Here is a 20581-nt window from a genome sequence, read left to right as displayed (position 1 = left end):
CTAGTTGACATCTAGCTAAATAATAGAAATCCCCTGGGAGTTGAGAACAGTGTTTCTTTGCAGGTGCTTCTGGCTTATATAGTACATTCTGAGAATACAGCAGGTATGTGTAATTATGTTTGGACAGATGTGTAAATTTTATATATTTATAAATGCAAAATAATAGCTAAGACTTAATTCAATGTGTACTTAAGCACTTCTAAAATATGTTGTCTCATTTAATTTTTACAACAGTCTTGTGAAGTAAATATTACTATGCCCAGTTTACTGAGGCTTGGAGAAATGAAATATATTGCCCTGGGTCAAAGTATTAACTCTATTCAGTGACAAAGGATTTATCACATGGAACAAGATCTCCAGCAGTACATGGTCCAGGCCTGTATAGCACTTAATTATGCTATCAGGGGCTCTAGGTCTTTTCATCTTCCTGCTGTACTGTGCTCATTGTGTGACTATATCCTTATTATGTTTGCAAGCTGGCTGCTCTATTTCTGGGCATTGCATCAGTTTTCTAGAAGGAGGAAAGGTGAAATGTCTCCCTTTTCCCCCCCATCACCGTTTATCCACCCTACACCCTCCTCTAACTCTACCCCTCCCATTCCCCAGGTGAAGTGTCTCTCTTTTTTTTCCCATTAAAAAAAAAAACACTTTATTGTTGAGATTATTACAGACGTCCCTCTTTTTTCCCCTCATTGCCTCCCTCCATCTGGTTCCCGCTCTGTCCCAGGCCTTCACCACCCTATTGTCTGTGTCCATAGGTAATACATATCCTATATAATAAAAGGCTAATATGCAAATTGTCCCCTCACCTGGGAGCTCAACCAGGAGTTCAGCCAGGGTGTGGGGCTGGCCAGCTAACTGCCCATGGTCCCTCCTCCCGGCCAGCACCCCCCCCAATCGACCCATCCCTGATTGGTCCTCCCGTCCTCAATCGTGCCCCCCCCCCCCCCCCGCCCCAATCAGAGGCAGGGCCGGCCGGACCCCACCCATGCACGAATTCATGCACTGGGCCTCTAGTATGCATATAAGATCTTTGTTTAATCTCTTCCCGCCCCCCCCCCCCGCCCCCTTCTGAGAATCAACAGTCTGTTCCATTTTCATGCCGCTGATTGTATTTTATTCACCAGTTTATTCTGTTCATTAGATTTCTTATTTTTTTATTTTGATTTTTAGATTCAGTTGTTGATAGGTATGTATTTGGTATCATTTTGTTCATATTTTTTTATCTTTTTCTTTTTATTCTTTTTCCTTTTCTTGAAGAATACCCTTCAACATTTCATATAATGCTGGTTTGGTGGTGATGAACTCCTTTAGCTTTTTCTTGTCTGTGAAGCTCTTTATCTGACCTTCAATTCTCAATAATAGCTTTGCTGGGCAGAGTAATCTTGGTTTTAGGTCCTTGCTATTCATCACTTTGAATATTTCTTGCCACTCCCTTCTGGCCTGCATAGTTTCTGTTGAGAAATCGGCTGACAGTCTTATAGGCATTCCCTTATAGGTTACTAAGTGCTTTTCACTTGCTGCTTTTAAGATTCTCTCTTTGTCTTTAGCCCTTGGCATTTTAATTATGAAGTGTCTTGGTGTGGTCCTCTTTGGGATTCTCTTGTTTGGGAATCTCTGTGCTACCTGGACTATTTCTTTCACCAGGTAGAGGATGTTTTCTGTCATTACTTCTTCAAATAGGTTTTCAATATCTTGTTCTCTTTTTTTCTTCTGGCATCCCCATAATTCTGATGTTAGTACACTTGAACTTGTTCTATAGGCTCCTTACACTATCTTCATATTTTTGGATTCTTACTTCTTTTTGCTCTTCTGGTTGGGTGTTTTTTGCTTCCTCAGATTTCAAATCATTGATTTGATTCTCAGAATCCTCTATTCTACTATTGAATCCTGCATGTTATTCTTTTTTTTTTTTTTTTTTTAAATATATTTTTATTGATTTTTTACAGAGAGGAAGGGAGAGAGATAGAAAGTCAGAAACATCGATGAGAGAGAAACATCGATCAGCCGCCTCCTGCACACCTCCCACTGGGGATGCGCCCGCAACCCAGGTACACGCCCTTGACCGGAATCGAACCCGGGACCCTTCAGTCCACAGGCCGACGCTCTATCCACTGAGCCAAACCGGTTTCGGCAAATCCTGCATGTTATTCTTTATTTCAGTCAGTGTATGCTTAATTTCTGACTGGTCCTTTTCCATGTGTTTGGCATTCTCGCAAAGATCCTTGGAGGTTTCTAGAAGATTCTTAAGTAACCTTATAACTGTGGTTTTGAACTCTATGCCCAGTAGTTTGCTTTCTTCCATTTCTTTCATTTGTGACATGTTTCTATGTCTCTTCATTTTGGCTGCTTCCCTATGTTTGTTTCTATGTATTGGGTAGAGCAGCTATGTCTCCTTGAGTTGGTAGAGTGGCCTTGTGTGTAGTAGGTGTCCTATTGGGCCCAGTGACTCAGCCTCCACAGTCACCTGAGCTGGGAACTCTAGGTGCACCCCTTTGTTGGCTTAGCACAGTTTGTTTGTTTTTTATTTAAAATATATATTTTATTTATTTTTTACAGAGAGGAAGGGAGAAGGATAGAGAGTTAGAAACATCGATGAGAGAGAAACATCAATAGCCTCCTGCACACTCCCCACCGGGGATGTGCCCGCAACCAAGGTACATGCCCTTGACCGGAATCGAACCTGGGACCCTTCAGTCTACAGGCCGACACTCTATCCACTGAGCCAAACCGGCTACAGCGGCTTAGCACAGTTTTGTTATAGTTGAGACTTGATAGCTTTTGGTGTCACTGGGAGGAATTGACCTTCAGGCCAATTTGCTCTGAGGACCAGCTGTGACTACAGTGGGAGAGCTGCTATGCAGGAGACACCCCTATGGAGCAGGACTTGCTTCAGGGGGGCTTTGGTGCTCACTGAGTCTGCCCCTTGAGTGTGTCGCTTATGGATGTGTAGAGTTGTAATCTGGTATGGCCTGATACTGACCACTGGGTACACTGGCTCTTGGGTCTCCAGGGAGATGCAAAGTCATCCACTGCTTAGGGCCACCCAGCAGGAGCTACGAGAGATCTACAGATTCCTCCTCTTTGTGTTGGGTTTGAAGTGCCCAGATAAGCCCCAGTATGAAGCAAGGCAGGCCGGTGCTGGTGCCAGGTCTTGGGCCTTTTATTGATATGTTTGGGGCTCCCTGACCCAACTGCAGCTTATTTGAGATTTTCAAGGACAGGCCATTCAAATACAAAAGCCGCTGCAAGCAGCTTGAGTGGAGTTGTAAATTGGATGAAGTGGGGTTGTAGAGAACCAGGGTGAAGCAAACAGAAATGGCTGCCAGTCAGCCCTGCAACTGGGGAGATCCCAGCACAGGAACAATGATCCCTGTGAGTACCTCCGTCTGGGAGAAAGCCACCCCCAAGTTCTTGCCCTGATGCCATACAAATGTGTCCCCCAGAGCCTTGCCCTGGTGCTGGAGCTCAGATGAAGCAGCACCTTGCAAGTTCAGTTCGTGGTGCTGGCATTTTAAGAAGAACAGCTGGTTTTTACAGCCTGTAGTTATGGGGACTTCTTTTCCCAGCTCTGGGACCCTAGGCTGGGGGATCTGGGACCCCTGGCTCCTTTGGGCGACCTCCCACAGAAAAGATCTCCCTCCCAATTAAAAATGTGGCACACATGGGTGCCAGACCAGCCCGTTCCGTGCCTCCTACCAGTTTCAGTGTGCTTTCTTCTTTACTTCTCTAGTTGTAGGACTTCCATTTAGCCAGCTTCCCGGCAGTTGTGGGGGGCAGTGAGTACAGGCGTTTTTACCTATGGCCATCTTGGTTCCCTCTCCAGATGAAATGTCTCTTAAATGACTTTTTAGAAGCCCCGTTAGGTTGACTTATGTTTCTTTCTCTGGTTAAGAACTAAGTTACCTGGCCACCCTTGTTGCAATGAATCTAGGAAGGTGAATATTGATTACTTTTTTTGTATTGTTTTTTATCTTTTATTTATTTTATTTTATTTTTTTTTAATATATTTTATTGATTTTTTACAGAGAGGAAGGGAGAGAGATAGCTAGAAACATCGGTCAGCTGCCTCCTGCACACCTCCCACTGGGGAGGTGCCCACAACCCTGGTACATGCCCTTGACTGGAATCGAACCTGGGACCCTTCAGTCCGCAAGCCGACGGTCTATCCAATGAGCCAAACCGGTTTCAGCTTTTTGATCTTTTAGTTTCTTCAATTGTACTATTGGAAATCCTATTATTGAGGAATGTGTAGCTGCAAAGGTTGAGCATCCTGTGCTGTAGACAGTACAGGAAACTTACACGATGAAATGAAGCACAACATTTGATCTAATTCCCTAAAGAAATTGTTAGCCTCTAATGTGTATTCTAGCAATGGTCAGAGATTTTTTAAGTTGGAGGGTATTGTAGTCAGATTGTGCTGTAGAATATGGCTTTGATGGCTTTGTGGTGGGTTAGGGAGTGACAGATTAGAAGCAGGAAGAGACTGTTTAGGAGACCTTTGCAATAATTTAGGTAAGAGATTTTAGGATTCTGAACTAGGAAAATGTAGGAATAAAAAAGAGACTAAAGATTCCAAAAATATTTAGAAGGTCGAATGGATAGGACTTGGTTGTTGATTGGCTCTGTGGAGACAGGGGAGAATGAAGAGTCAAAGGTGGCTCCGGTTTCTGACAGAAATTAGTAAGTGGTGCCACTAACTTAGACTAAAGAAGGGTAAAGGAGGAAGGTTAAATTGGTTACCTTTTTAGACACGGTGAGTTTGAGGTATGTGGAGTTCCTTCATGTGCAAATCTTTATCCATTAATTGAGAAAGGATTAGGATAGATTTGTCCTATGTTACAAACATTTTTTTTAATAATATCCCATGGAATTTTATTTACTTTTTTTATTTAGAAATTTCTAATATTTGTATAACCCTGTTAATATTCTCTTTTATATTTCTGGCTTAGTGTTATAATTGGAGGGCTTGGCCTGTCTTATCCCAATTATAGATGTATATACCCAACTTTTTTCTTGTACATCTATGGTTTAAATATTGACTTGATCATGATTTTATTTTGATGAATAGGATGAGGTAGGGAAAGAAAAGGGAAGAGCATTTTTAGTTATTTCCAAAGTGTGGTATAAAACATGAAAATACTGAGTTTTCTTTTTAAAGTAGCTTCTACATTAATTTTTTATGGTTTTGATGTTTTAAGGAATATTCTGCTGTTTTTTCCTTCCACAAGTAAAGCACCCTCCAGTTTTGAGTTTTTATTATAAATTAAAATAGCTATTTCTTGTGTTCTTCTGATAGCAGGAGGATGCGTTAGCACGACACGCCTCTGAAGAGGCTCGGAGAAGAACACGTGAATTTGAAGATAGAGACAGGTCTCATCGGGAGGAAATGGAGGTGAGAGTTTCACAGCTGCTGGCAGTATCTGGTTAGTACTTCCCCCCAAACTCTGAGGCTCTATTTGTGACGTTTGTGCATAATGTTTTAAAATAGTTTAAATTTAATTTTGGCTTTCATTTTTAATAGTTATACTCCATGATTTTGTCCTTATTAAAGGTAATTGGTATAAAGAAACTTTGCCTTAATTTTAAGGTTGTACATGAATTCTTCACTTAGTGGTTTTTATAAAAAGCATTTACTGTATGTGTATTTTCTCTTAATTCATCGTTCCAAATATTTTACCTATTTTTTCTTTTTTAATATATATTTTATTGATATTTTACAGAGACGAAGGGAGAGGGATAGAGAGTTAGAAACATCAATGAGAGAGAAACATCGATCAGCCTCCTGCACACTCCCTACTGCGTATGTGCCCGCAACCAAGGTACATGCCCTTGACCGGAATTGAACCTGGGACCCTTCAGTCCGCAGGCCGACGCTCTATCCACTGAGCCAAACCGGTTAGGGCTACCTATTTTTTCTTAATTATTTTTCAGATTCTTTGTTTTAAAATACCTTTTATCATAGAAAACATTTTTAGAACATTATTAAAACTCTTTGCAATATTATATTTCATTTGTCTGTGAATATTTGTGTTGATTTTGTAACAGTATAATTTTTGGTCATTTTTTGTATTCTCTTTATAGAGAAAAATTTAATATTTCAAAGTACCCTTTTTTTAGGGAGGGGTAGGGGAAGAGAAAAAGAGAGAGAAACATCCACGTGAGAGAGAGAGACATTGCCCTGACCAGGGCTGGTGATTGAACCCTCGACCCTTTGGTCTTTGGGGCAACACTCTAGCCACTGAGAAACCGAGCTAGGATTAGTTTGATTATTCTTATAAACGATTTTACTTGAAGAAAAACATTTTGATGTGTGAGTTTATATGTGTGTGTTTATATTTTTTTAAAGAAAAATACAGTTTGTTGATGGAAGTGCCAAATAATTTATTGTGTGGATAGTTTCCAGTTGGTTTTATGTCAGTGATTTGAAAGCATGGGCTTCATAGTCAGACCTACTTGAGACTCCTGCTCCATCATTTGCCAATCTCTCTTAAGAGATTTCTCATAGAAATTATTGTGAGAATTAAATAGGAAAATGTTTGTAAAGCACTTAGTATGGTGCTTGGTATGTGTATGCCTACAATAAATAATAGATCTAAAATACTTTCACACTAAAAGCTCTACCCAGTGATGGTTCCAGTTAATTGAATTATATGGCTAATAAGAACATCCTTTTAGTTCTCTAAAGTGTATCAGGCACTTTCCTTGCATTATGATGTAGAGCACAGAAAAAAATTATTACATTTTCATCAATGATTTAAGATCTTGTAGGTCTTTATGGCAATAATTTAAAACATCAGTTCTTGTAGAGAACTGTCATCGAGAAAATTGGGCAGGAATCAGACTCCTGAGCTTGCACTGCCAGTTACTTAAGGGAGTTTGGGGTATGTATGTCTTTTGACACTTTGCATATGTATATTTTGCTTCCCTTTTTATTATTTACTTATATATATTTTTTAGAATTACAGTTTACCTTCAATATTACTCTGTATTAGTTTCAGGCATACAGCACAGTGGTTAGACAATCATATACTGTACAAAGTGATCCCCCAATATTTCAAAAACCCAACTTGCCCCATACATAATCCTATATAATAAAAGCCTAATATGCAAATTGACTGAACAGCAGAACGACTGGTCTCTATGACACACACTGACAACCAGGGAGCAGATGCTCAATGCAGGAGCTGCCCCCTGCTGGTCAGTGCACTCACACAGGGGGAGCGCTGCTCAGCCAGAAGCTGGGCTCACAGCTGGCGAGCGCAGCTGTGGTGGCAGAAGCCTCTCCTGCCTCTGCTGCAGGCAGGCGACAAAGGAGCGAGAGGTCCTGGACTGCAAGAGCCCCGGACTGCAAGAGGGATGTCTGACTGCCGGCTTAGGCCCCATCCCCTTGACAGTCGGACATCCCCCGAGGGGTCCTGATTGCGAGAGGGCACAGGCCGGGCTGAGGGGTGCACCCCCCCCCCCCCCACTCCCCAGTGCACAAATCTCGTGCACTGGGCCTCTAGTTATAATATTACTGACTATACTAGTATATTCTCTATGTTGTTATTTATATCTCTGTGATTATTCTGTAACTCTTTGTAACTACCAATTTGTGCTTTTGCTTCCCTTAAAAAAAAAAAAATCCATAACAAATTCCTTATGTCAGCTTGTTTTCTTGCAGTTTACCTCCTTTTTCCTAAAAGGAGAACATTAAAAATGTTTTCTTCCTATAATTAAAGTACTGTAAGAGGCCTTAATATCATATATGGAACAAAGTTTCTTTTCTGTTGTTTGTTTCAGTTTTGATATTTTTTTATCACAATTTTATTTTAAAACAATTTGTTTTCTTACATTCAGCTAAACATTCTTATTACAGTTGAAGAAACAGAAAAATTTATTGACTTTCTTTTAAATAGTTGGTTAATAGAAGGAAGAAAGAAGGCTTAAATCAGTTTCCTAACCAAAAGGTCTCCACAAGTACAGGCTAGCACTGGGAAATGAATTTCCACATCACCCATAAAGATGATTAAGTTAAAAAATAAAATCTGCCAGGAGAGTTTAGAAATCATTTTACCTGGAAAAGAAAAGGCTGAGACAGAAGAGAATAATAATGATCCCAGTGGGTGGTCCTGATGCCTGGTGAGACGGGGTCCAAGGAGCAATGGTAATTCGTGAGTGGTAGTAACCCAGTAGTAGATAGTCCTTGTAAGCATGAGATCCTGGCAGCACAGAGGCTTCGGGATGTCCCACCCTGTTTGGATAACTCTGTGACCTCTGGCTCTGGTATGCTAAACTTGTAATTGTGATGCTCATGAGCATTTAATATATGTGTAAGGTTGAGGTCTCTAACAGCAGGAAGCAGAACCCCACATGGTTAACAGCTCAATGGGTTTGATTTTCGCCAATCTTTTAACCTGAAATCAGTTTAAAAAATTCATTGGACATGTTTCTGTTTTACCATTTGTAAAATTTAGAAAGTTTTAATCCATCATCCGTGGTAGGATTTAGCATTTTCTTTTTCTGATTTTTCTGTAAAAGGTTATTTTAGTAGTCTGATATTTTCTTTATTTTTTAGAGGTAATGACAAATTATCATTAATTTGGCAATTGAAAAACCATAGTGAAATGAATAAACACTACTTAGTAACCGTGTCCAAGTACTGTTAAATCTTTGGTATATAGTAAAATGATATGCAAAAAGAACAGAACACTGTGTATAATAATATCTTATTACCCTGTGGGTATTTTTAAAAGGAATACATACACATACTTGTTTGTGCATAGCCTCTCTAATAAGGATACAGTAAGAAACTGTAACTGGAAATTATAGAGGGAATCAGGTATCTAGGGGCCACATAGGAGGATGATTACTTTTCACTACTTATTTTTTGTACCTTTTGAATTTTATATCATGTGTATATTACCTATTTAGAAAAATAAAATTCGTTTTTAATGTTAATACAGAATGGTGAAAATTGAAGACTTTATAACTTGCTGTCTGTATTCTCTGGCATATATGTTGCTTTAAAAAATGTGAAATCCTTTCTCCAATTGAAATTTTATACAGAACGCCAATAGATAAAATAGATACAGGAACACTGCTCAGTGAATCAGGGGTAGAGATTATCCTGGTCTCCCTCTAGAGTCTGTGGGGTATTTTCAGGGAACCCAGTAGTTGGCAGCATGTAACTTGAGAGTCTTTGATATAGAAGAATGAACAAGAGGTTTGTAATAGATTTCCCTGGTTTTAAATCCTAACCCCACTACTTGTTACCATATGACTACTTGCTTATTTTCTTGAGCCTCATCTGTAAAACAGGGCTAACACCTTTCCTCCTGGGTTGCTCAGTATCTAACACTTATAATGGGGCTCAGTGCAAGCTAGTTTCTTCACCTCATTCTGTGTACCTTGATTCACACCGTATCTGGACTCTCAATAAAGGCAGGCATATCCTCACTTCAGGTATTATTTTGCCAAGCTACTTTAGATTCTGGTTTTGTTTGTTTTTTGATTTGTGTATTTTTAAAAATTGATATTTAGAGAGAGAGGGAGAGGGAATGAAACATCAATGTGAGAGTGAAACATGGATCAGCCATCTCCTGTACACTCCCCACTGGGGATTGAGCCTGCAGCCTGGGCATGGGCCCCAACCTCAAATTGAGCCAGTAACCTTCTGATCCATGGGATAATGCCCAACCAACTGAGACACACTGGCCAGGGTTGTTTGTGTATTTTTAAATATTTTTTTGTTTTATTATTGATTTTTAGAGAGGAAAGGAGAGGGAGAGAAAGGTAGAAACATCAATGAGAAAGAGATCAGCTGCCTCCTGCACGCCCCCTACAGGGGATTGAGCCTGCAACCCTGGCATGTGCCCTGACTGGGAATCAAACAAGTGACCTCCTGGTACATGAGACTATGCTCAATCCATTGAGCCACATTGGCTGGGCTGTTTGTATATTTCTCTAACAATAAAAGATTTTGTACTTTTCTTGATTCTTTGGAGATAAAGATAGCAGTTACCTGGGGGAGAAGGTATAAGGGGAACTTCCCCAAGTTTTGGTAATGTTTTATTTCTTGATGCTGGTTACATGGGTGTGTTCACTTAGTGAAAACTCACCATGGTACATATTTATGATTTGTGCACTGTTCTATAGACTTAAAAAAAAATGTAGACTTTTAAAAAGAAAAAATAGCTCTGGATGGTTTGGTTCAGTGAATAGAGCATCTGAAGGGTCCCAGGTTCGATTCCAGTCAAGGGCACATGCCTGGGTTTTGAGCTTGATTCCCAGTAGGGGGCATGCAGGAAGCAGCCAATCAATATTTCTGTCTCATCATTGATGTTTCTATCTTTCTCTCCCTCTCCCTTACTCTCTGAAATCAGTACAAAAATATATATATATATGCTTTAAAAATAAATAATTAAAATAATCACAGACATTTATTCTATGAAATGCGCCTGCCCATTTCTTGCTGGTTCCAGTGGGTGGTCCTGATGCCTGGTGAGACGGGGTAATTCCTGGGTGGAACCATTATTATTTGCCTGTTGCCACATAGAAGTAGCCCAGTGCCTTTTCTCCAATGATTTGAAAATGTTGACATGCTACCTATTGCAGTTCTCTTCAGGTTACATATCTCTCTAACTATAATTTAAATACCTTACTTTTGGCTTTTGTTGAGGGATATTGAGGTTAATAAGGGACAGGCTACATGCTCTGGTCATAGATAAATGAAAAATATACCTTGTCATCAGTTCGATAGCTTGTACACACTCTGTAACTAGCAACAGCTTTCACTTGATTGGTCTCTTAACCTAAAACTATAATATGGCGCTGTTTGTTCTTAATTCAGCTGCAAAGTGATAGTGCTGAATGAGATTTTCTCTAGTATCTAGAAACTGGTATCATTGGTTAGGTTATAAAGCATTAGCAAATAAGTTGTTATCTTTAATGTAAGAATGGATAAATAATATTGCTTATCCAGCTTTAGGCAGTTTTAATGCAATTCAGCAAATCATAGAAGAATTTTATGTGGAAACTATTTGGAAGTAAAAACAGGCAAAAGGCTTTATGTGGTTTTTTTTGTATTTGTTTTTTGTATGTTTTTGGAGCCTGTGTGGTCCAAGAATAAAAAAAAAACTCCCAACCTTATTCATTTTAAATTCCCACAGACTTCAGTTTTCAAATCACTTAACTCTACCAACACTCATATTTGGGTAAGGAAGGACCAATTAACATAAGAATCTGTCTGTACTGGGCCTTCCTGAAGTGTGTGCTGGCTAAAGGCATTAGATGAGAGTAAACTGGGAACATGAACTATGAACTGGGACTAAGAATGAGAATCAGAAAAGGATTAATGAGGAAGAGGATACTAAATCTGTCTTCTCCAACACTGAGAGAGTGACTCAGTTTGCTGTATGATGTAGGAAATGTAGACTTTTTAAAAATTTATTTTGTTTTAATCTTGTTTTAGTTTGTAAAATTACCCTTAACCGCAGGATTCAGTTTTTTATTAACTTTTGAGAAGTTCATATAGATAAATTGAGAAGTGATGAGCAGCTTTGTTCTAATAACAGCAGCATGAGTGCTAAGTATGTGCCACACATGAGAAATGATGACACAGCTGGATACACTACAATATTTGCTTTACCCTTGATTCTTAAATGCTCTTATAAACTATGTCTCCATTTTGAAGAACTGAGGCTGAGAGAGGATGAGAAGCTTGTCTAAGATCACATAGCTAAGGTGATAGAGCTATCCCTATCCAAGCCCAGAAATGGGGATTCTTTTCACTATCTTATTTTGAAATATCACTTTATAGTTCAAATATTTATGAAGTGATATACTTTTTAAAAGTCTATTTTTATTGATTTCTGAAAGGAAGGAAGGGGGGGAGAGAGAGAGAGAGAGAGAAAGAGAAACATCAGTGATGAGAGAGAATCATTAATCGGCTGCTCCTGTACTGCACACCCCCAACAGTGTTTAACTTTTTAAATATTTTTTATAGCAGAGGTGGGAATTTATTGAGAAACAAGCACAGAGTCCCATGTGGAGAGGGGGGAGAGTCCCCTGTTTAGCTATTTTTAACTATTAGGGCATTTTCTCATAAAGAGTGTTCACTAATTTGATGATCTTAATAATAAAAGAATGAAAATCGCCCTAACCCAGCGGTTCTCAACCTGTGGGTCACCAACCTGTGGGTTGCGACCCCTTTGGGGGTCGAACGACCCTTTCACAGGGGTCGCCTAAGACCATCGGAAATTATATATAAAAAAATTTCTTTTCCCATATATAATTACATATTGTTTTTGTGATTAATTACTATGCTTTAATTATGTTCAATTTATAACAATGAAAATACATCCTGCTTATCAGATATTTACATTATGATTCATAACAGTAGCAAAATTACAGTTATGAAGTAGCAACGAAAATAATTTTACGGTTGGGGGTCAACACAACATGAGGAACTGTATTAAAGGGTCTCGGCATTAGGAAGGTTGAGAACCACTGCCCTAACCGGTTTGGCTCAGTGGATAGAGCGTCAGCCTGTGGACTGAAGAGTCTCAGGTTTGATTCCGGTCAAGGGCATGTACCTTGGTTGCGGGCACATCCCCAGTGCGGGGTGTGCAGGAGGTAGCTGATCGATGTTTCTCATGATGTTTCTAACTCTCTCTCTCCCTTCCTCTCTGTAAAAAATCAATAAAAAAATATTTTTTTAAAAACCCTATTCTGGTAAACTTAATGAAAAATTAGAATCAAGAGTCCCTATATATTGACTAAGGAGAAAAAACTAGAAATTATAAACTTTATTATGCTTTTAAAATAATCCAGTTTAGAGAGTTTCTTTGCCATCATCTAGTCAGGCTTATTAACCACAAAAGAATTCCTTCTAAAACATTCAACCTCCATTAGAAAACTGCCATAGTAGAAAGCATTGCTTCTTAAGACAGCTCAGACATTTGTTGAATTTGTCCTGTAGAAGCTATTTCACTGAACCTAAATCTGTTTTTGTATTTGTCTCCTTCGGTGGCAGCCCATACATCTTCTCTTCTAGCATTAAATTTCCTCCCAGTCTTCCAGCTCTCATTCTTCCCTCTTCTGCTCTCATTCATACTTTATCAGACTTCTCTTTTAATTTTCCTATTCACCCTCCTTCATATGACTTATATCTATCTCATTCCTTCTTAATAATGTAAATAGAAACTAAAAACACAAATAAATAGAAAAATATAAACAAAAATATAAACAAACCTATGGTAACCCCTGCATAGCCATGACCAGGAAGAACTCCAGCTGTTGCTGCTGCCGATTCTTTGTACTCCTTTGAAGTCATCCCTTTATTATTATTTTTTAAATAATTCTTTTTTTAAAAATATATTTTTGTTGATTTTAGAGAGAAAGGGAGAGGGAGGGATAGAGAAACACCAATGATGAGAGAGAATCATTGATTGGCTGCCTCCTGCATGCTCGAGCCTCCAACCTGGGCATGTTTTCTTGACCGGAGTCGAATCTGGGACCCTTCGGTCCACAAGCTGATGCTCTATCCACTGAGCCAAACCGACTAGGGCTCATCCCTTTATTATTAAAATAATTTGAAAATTACTCTTATCTCAAGACAAAAGCTGAAATGGGCTTTTCACAAAGTATTGGTAGGTTTGTAGTGATTTCTAAGACTTTTCTCTGTGTTTCTTCATTGCTAGCCTCTTTCTACCCTTCATTGACTGAAACCAGATACTCATATCATCATCTCTGATTTTGCAGAATTGATCTGTCCTTATACTGCTACATTTAGCATTGATTCTATATGGAACATAAATTGTTTTTCTGACCATATATATTCCATAGCTGTATTAGTCTATAACCATGCAGCATAACTTTAACCTGATTAGTTCATTGAAAGGAATGCCCTAAAATTTAGAGTGCAGTCTGCTAATAAAAACAATAAAGTCTGCCCTGGCCGGTGTGGCTCAGTTGGTTGAGCGTTATCCCATGCCCCAAAAGGTTGCTGGTCCTATTCTGGTCAGGGCACATACCCAGGTTGCAGGGTTTGATCCCAGGTCTAGGACATGTTTGGGAGACAACCTAGCAATGTTTTTCTCCCTCCCTCTCTCCTCCCTCCCTCCCTCAAATCAGTAAACATATCCTCAGGTAAAGATAAAAATAAAAAATAAAGTCTGCTAGAGAAATATAAAAATTTATAGGAAAGACAATAAAAGTTAGTGTTGGATTTTATTTGATTTTTTAAAAGTGAATAAGGCAGTATTGTGTCTGTCTAAATAACAACTCTCTTGAGAAATGATGACTTAGCTGGAACTTCTGACTAAACTTGATCTTACAGTACAAGTGTGACTTGTTGAGATGGTTCTTTGAATGTCAAGAATGCTCTGATCACTGTTTTTGATATTAAGAATTGAAATATTTTGACTTTTGGTTAAATTTGTTTCTAAAAACTGACAGACAGTGGAGACTCAGTTGAGATATTGATACATGATTCCATTTAGCTAAAGATTGCATGGATAATTACAGTTAATCCCAGTTGTTGGTATGTAACATAGGGGGTTAAAAACAAGATCCAGATTGAAAAAGATGGTCACTTGGACTAGGGTGAGAATGGTAAAGATAATCAGAAGTGGTCAGATTCAGGATATATTTATTTATTAGAGGCCCGATGCACGAAGATTCGTGCAAGAATAGACCTTCCTGCCCTAACCGGTTTGGCTCAGTGGATGGAGCATCGGCCTGCGGACTGAAAGGTCCCAGGTTCAATTCCAGTCAAGGGCATGTACCTTGGTTATGGGCACATCCCCAGTAGGAGGTGTGCAGGAGGCAGCTAATTGATGTTTCTCTCTCATAGATGTTTCTAACTCTCTATCGCTCTCCCTTCCTCTCTAAAAAATCAATAAAATATATTTAAAAAAAGAAAAAAAAAAGAATAGATCCTTCCCCTGGCTGCCAGCACCACCTTCACTCTGGCTGGAGCACAGGCTTTTCAGCACCGCACCCAGCCGCCTGCCAGCTTTGTCAGGTTGATTTGCATACTCACTCCTGATTGGCCAGTGGACATCGCTAAGGGACGGTCAACTTACATATTTCTCTTTTATTGGTGTAGATTTTGTTTAAGCATATACTTAAAGGTAGAGCTGTCATAATTTGCTGTTGGGTGTCGGAGAGAGAGATATTATGGGTGACCTTGAGGTTTTTTGCTTAAACAATTGGTAAAGTGAGTTGCCCTTATCTAACATAGGAAAACTGTTGTTGAAGGAGCCAAGTTCTGTATACCAACTGATGTTTATGTTTGACTGACATTAGTAGTCACTAAAGAAAGCTTATGAGGAAGCATGCACTGGAATTCCTGAAATAGACTGAAATATTGCGTGTGGACCAAAGGGGCACTAGGTTATATTATCAGAATGTCATACACAGTATGTTAGTTGTTAGATGTTCTCTATAACTTGCCATAAATAGTTTAACCAGGAAATCTTTATTATAAAGTAAAACTTAAAATCCTCAGTGTTTATAATTGTCAAGCCTCTTAGTTGTTAAATGTTGTTGTAAAGATACTTCTGGGTATACAAGTGCATGAAGAACTCTAATTTTACATTTCTATTTTTGCTTTTGAAACACAATATTTTATCCATAGTAATTCTGGATTTTATTTCTTGAGGTGGAGATTTTTAGTTCAAGTTCAGGTGGCAGAGAAGGAATTCAATAAGAGATTAAATTTATTACATTTTCAACCATTTTTCTTTATCTGTATAATGGGTAAATAATAGCAACTATGTTATAAGTTAAACCCTTTAGCCCTAAAACAGTAAATGTAGATTTATTGTTTTTTTATACATGGTACATATTTCAATAATGTTCTTTTAAATATAACGAGATTTTTATTCTTGGTTTTTAAGGAAACTTTAGCCAAATATTTCATACATAATTTAAATTGTTCTTTTTCCTCTTAGATGTGGAGAGATATTGGCTGAAAACGTTTTAGTTGCAAACTTTTCTTATGTGCTACTGTCTTATTTATCTAGCACTTGGATTTTCAAACATATTTTGACCCCAAACTATGATTTTTGTCATTGCAGGCAAGAAGACAACAAGACCCTAGTCCTGGTTCCACTTTAGGTGGTGATGACTTCAAACTTCGTTAATTAGTAGCACAGCAGATGTGCTCCCCAAATCTTTCCACGTACATTGTTTCTAGTCGACAAAAATAATTGATTAAAAGACCAGAAACTGTGATAACTGGAGGTACTACATACAGCCTATCTCTCAACCTTAGGCAGTAACAAGACATCACAAACTGCCATGGTTTTGCACTATGATTATAATACCTGCATTTCTAATTTTGTATGCATGTAGCCAGTAATGAATTTACATTTTTTCTATGCAAACTTACCTTGTTGGCATTATTTTAGTGAGTTGAAACTATCTACTTGTAAAGCTCTTATTTGTCCTCCATTTTAATTTAAAAGTTCATGTCATTTAAAAACAAGTCAATAAATTTAAATTTTTATCAGAGGGTTTTATCCCTAATCAGTTACTCTAATTTTTTTTCCCTTTTTTGTGTGTGATTTTAGATGTATTGGTTATACAGCTGCATTTTAGCTAGGCATTCTTGTTTTTTTGTTTTGTTTCCCCAATTTTCTTTTGTGTTTTTATTGTCTATGGCATTTTAAAACTGCTGATGTGTTTGCATTATTTACAAGCTAAAACCCTAGTAGCATAGAGCTGTCTGCCACAGCCTTCTAACAAAGTTTACAGTTAAAGTTGCAGTATCCTTTTAAATGTTGATAATCAGCTCCTTTTCTTTCCTTCTTAAATATAAAAATTTTTAATTGGCATTGACTCTAATCTTCCCCAGATCTATTTTAGATTCTGTTCTATAATCATGAGTTTGTGTGGAGATATTCTCCTTAATGATAATATTCTACTGAAATGCCTAAAGAAGTCGCAGGCTGGCTTCTGTTTTATTCAGGGATTTTCTTTTTTTTAAAGTCAATCAGAAAAGGGATACTGGAGCTTCTTCATGTATGTAACAGCATATTAAACTGGAGACAGTGATGAATCAGCTACAAAGGTAATATTGTATTAAAATCATGTTTAAGATAGCTGCTTTTATGTGTATTTTATAATGCATGCTTTTGTAAAAACAATGCTGGGTGATAAAAGATTAGTGTTAGAGAGAAAATGTTCATCTGTGCAGAGGATACATTTTCTTCCATTAATTATTATGGGGAAAAAATTCACAGGTTATATATATGGTATTTTCCAAAAGGACTATTAATAGAACCTTTTGAGATGAATTAGTATGGGAATATTTTTTAAATAGGCTCACTGTCAAATTGAATGCAACTTGTTTTTGTTTTGTTTTTAATACAAAACTGGAAAAAAGTGCTAAAGTCATTTGGCACTTCCTTACAAATATTTTTCATGGTCACATTCATTAACTGTTACTACACTTCTGAATTTTTTTTGCAAAAATGTATTTTATCATGATAGAATGGCATTATTTTAAAGAATTTGAAAAACTGACATGGTCAATTCAGAAAATGAACTGAATTCTGAATAAGGTTATTGCATTTAAAACACATATATACTTGATTGATGAGGGAGGTATGAGTTTCATTGTACATAGGTCTTATAATTCATAAACATATCCAGTATCACAGAATAAAAATGTTTGTTATATATTTGAAGTCATGCATGGTAAGGAGTGTGTTTAAATTGTTATAAACAATAATACATCATAAAAGACCATGCTGATCTTGTGTAACTAAGTACTATGAATGAATTTGGTTGTTATTTGGTGTTATACAGCTCACATGTTTACACACTCAGTGCCCTAATTTCCCCTGAGGGAATCGCCTTTTAAGTGGTCCTTACAGTGGTGTTTTAAGGTTACTTTATCACAGAGCTCCTTGGTTTTTGACTTCTGCACTTACAATTTTTTTAGTAACAATGATGATGATGGTACATTTTTCTCTATTGCTTTTAGTCCACCAGTAACTATGATCAAATCTATTAAGTGTTCATGTTGCCATTGTTGTGTAAATACTGAATTTTTCCTGTCATTTAGCATTGTGCTGCTTTCGTCTGTCTTAATGCTGGCATTAAGATCATGAGCCCTTTTTCTCCAATAGTGCAAGCTTTGAAAACTACTTTTATTAAGTTATTGATGCAATCTGATATTTTTTCAAAACCTATATTTAAACAAAGTTACACCATTGCATCATCTTTTTTAAATTCATCTCCATTAAAACTTGCCTTAACCTACCAGATTGCTTTCGCCACTATTAGCCATACTGTGTGTTTGTATGTTTAATTTACTTTCACAATAAAGTTCTGTGTAGTGAAAACAAGGTCTTGGCTCTTTATTGGACATAATCCAACAGTTTCTCTTCTAGTGTTCATTATGACACAAAAATTGATTTTGTTACCTTGAACTGTTCTTTCATCCTGTTTTATAACCCTAAAAAAATGACAACAGTGGCATCTAGTGGTATTTCTCCAACCTAATTTCAAAGAAAACGTTTAATGTAAATATCACAAAGAATACTAATTTCCTAATGTATATTGTGGTTTTCAAAAGTCTGGCTTAATTTACCCATCCAATGAGATATGACTATAAAGTAGTGATGTCCTTTTGGAGGGGAGGAAGAATTTTAAAAATTACATATCCAAATTAGTACCATCTTTCAAGCTAGTACCTGAAAATTAAGCCTTTCATTTTAGAAGCAATCCTTAAGCTTGGTCCATATGAAAATATTTACTTATTCACCACCAGACTTAACTGTAAATGACAGATACTTTTAAATGCTGAATTGGAACCATTAAGCAACATTCCAAAGAATAAGATCCATACTCTGAGGGTTAATTTCAAAAGTTATTATATCAGGTATTCAAGATATGCTCATTTGAGGCCGCTTGGGAAGAGAACTATCTTAACATGATTATGCTTCATTTGGCAATGAGCTTTTTCAAACCATAAGCCATTGTATGAATTTTCCATTTCTGCATAACACATTGCCCCAAAACTTAGCATAAAACAAGAAACATCATTTTACAGATTCTGTGGGTCAGAAATTGAAGAAGCTTAAGTTCAGTGGTCTGGTCAGAGGTCTCTCTTGAGGTTAGAGTCAAATTGTCAGTCTGGACTTAGTCATTTTAAAACTTGGCTGTGGCTAAAGAATTCCCTTCCAAGCCCACTCATGTGGTCATTGACTGGCCTCAGCTTCTCACAGACCATTGAATGAAAAAGCCCTTGATTCCTAGGAAGGTGTTGGGATGGAGACCTCCTCCACATGGGTGTCTCCATAGGGCAGCTCACAGCTTAGCAGCTGGCTTCTCCAGAGCTAGTGACCCAAGAAAAAATGCATGCCCATGATGAAAGCCAGTCTTTTTAATAACCTATTCTTTGTGTTGCCATAGTCTGTATGTTAGAAGTGAGTCACTGGGTCAGGCCCACACTCAATGGGAGGAATAGTTAGCTTCATCTCAGAAGAAAGGCATGTCAAAGAGTTTGTGGATGCATTTTTAAAACCACCACAGCCATATTGCCACATCTATGTGTATATGCAAGACAACATTGATGTTTTGATCTTCCAAACATCTTTAGAGATAAGATTTCATTCTTTTGCAGGCAGATTTCAAGACACGATTCCCCTAGATCGCATCAATTTCCTTTCTTGCCCCACATCTTTCAAAAATGTTTCAAGTCTAGAAAATTACAGTTGTAGGATGGCATCATGAGTGGAAGTTGGCAGTTTGGTTTAAATATAGGATACTCAGATAACTAAGTCACTATATTAGTCAACTGGCAACTTTTGGTTAGAATAACTTCAACTTGAGAGTTAAGGGGTTTATTGGCCTTATTCAGATTTCAGAAACATTGGGAAATATGAGTAGATAAAATGGAGGAAAAATTTTTTTTAGTATGTTTTTATTGATTTGGAAGAGTGAGGGAGATAGAAAACATGGATGAGAGAAAAACAGATCCATTGGCTGTCTCCTTGCATGCTTCCTGCTGGGGATGGAGCCTGAAACCTGGGCATGTGCTGTGACTGGTAATCCAACCAGTGACCTCCTGGTGCATGAGTTGACACTCAACTGCTGAGCCATACCAACCGGGCAGAAATTTTTATTAGAGAAGATAATCTGAATCTATGATGTCCAGTTTGGTAGGTACTAGCCACATGTGGCTTTTGAGCATTTGAAATATGGCTAGTTGAATTTTTTATATTTAAATTTTAAAACTCAAGTAGTGTTAAATGTTTTTCTGTTATATAAAACTTTGTTTTAGGAGGATTACATTTCACTTTAGTCTTTGAAAATATAGTGTCCGAGTTGAGATGCACTGCTAGTGTAAAATATCAGATAGCAAAGATCTATTACCCCCAAAAAGGAATATAGGAAATTTCACTATTTTTTATTTACTTATTTATTTTGTTAATCCTCACCCAAGGATATTTTTCTATTGATTTTTAGAGAGAATGGAAGAGAGGAGAGACGGAGAGAAACATCGATGTGAGAGAAACATCAATTGTCAATTGGTTGCCTCCTGCAGGAGCCCTGACCAGGGCCCTGGGCCAGGGAGGAG

General features: G+C 37.8%; 1 protein-coding gene across 6 annotated transcripts in view; it reads left to right on the top strand.

Annotated features, from left to right (window-relative positions):
- Nucleotides 1-18344, top strand: part of CBFB (core-binding factor subunit beta) — a 54238-nt gene extending 35894 nt beyond the window's left edge. For 3 of the 6 annotated variants that reach the window (XM_070398281.1, XM_070398280.1, XM_070398277.1), the window contains 2 exons: nt 5300-5426; nt 16068-18344. In XM_070398281.1, coding sequence (XP_070254382.1) covers nt 5300-5426; nt 16068-16090 — 150 coding nt within the window. In that variant the 3' untranslated portion in view covers nt 16091-18344. The remainder of the gene's footprint in view (nt 1-5299; nt 5427-16067) is intronic. The other 3 variants (XM_070398279.1, XM_070398278.1, XM_070398276.1) reach the window with 1 other exon arrangement.
- Nucleotides 18345-20581: the final 2237 nt, after the last annotated feature.

Source organism: Myotis yumanensis, unplaced genomic scaffold (genome assembly GCF_028538775.1).
Source record: "Myotis yumanensis isolate MYYU_CA2020_CCGP unplaced genomic scaffold, mMyoYum1.0.hap1 SCAF_18, whole genome shotgun sequence".
NCBI classification, from domain to species: domain Eukaryota; kingdom Metazoa; phylum Chordata; class Mammalia; order Chiroptera; family Vespertilionidae; genus Myotis; species Myotis yumanensis.
Note: the sequence above shows the minus strand (reverse complement) of the source record. Positions and strands in the feature narration are given on the sequence as shown.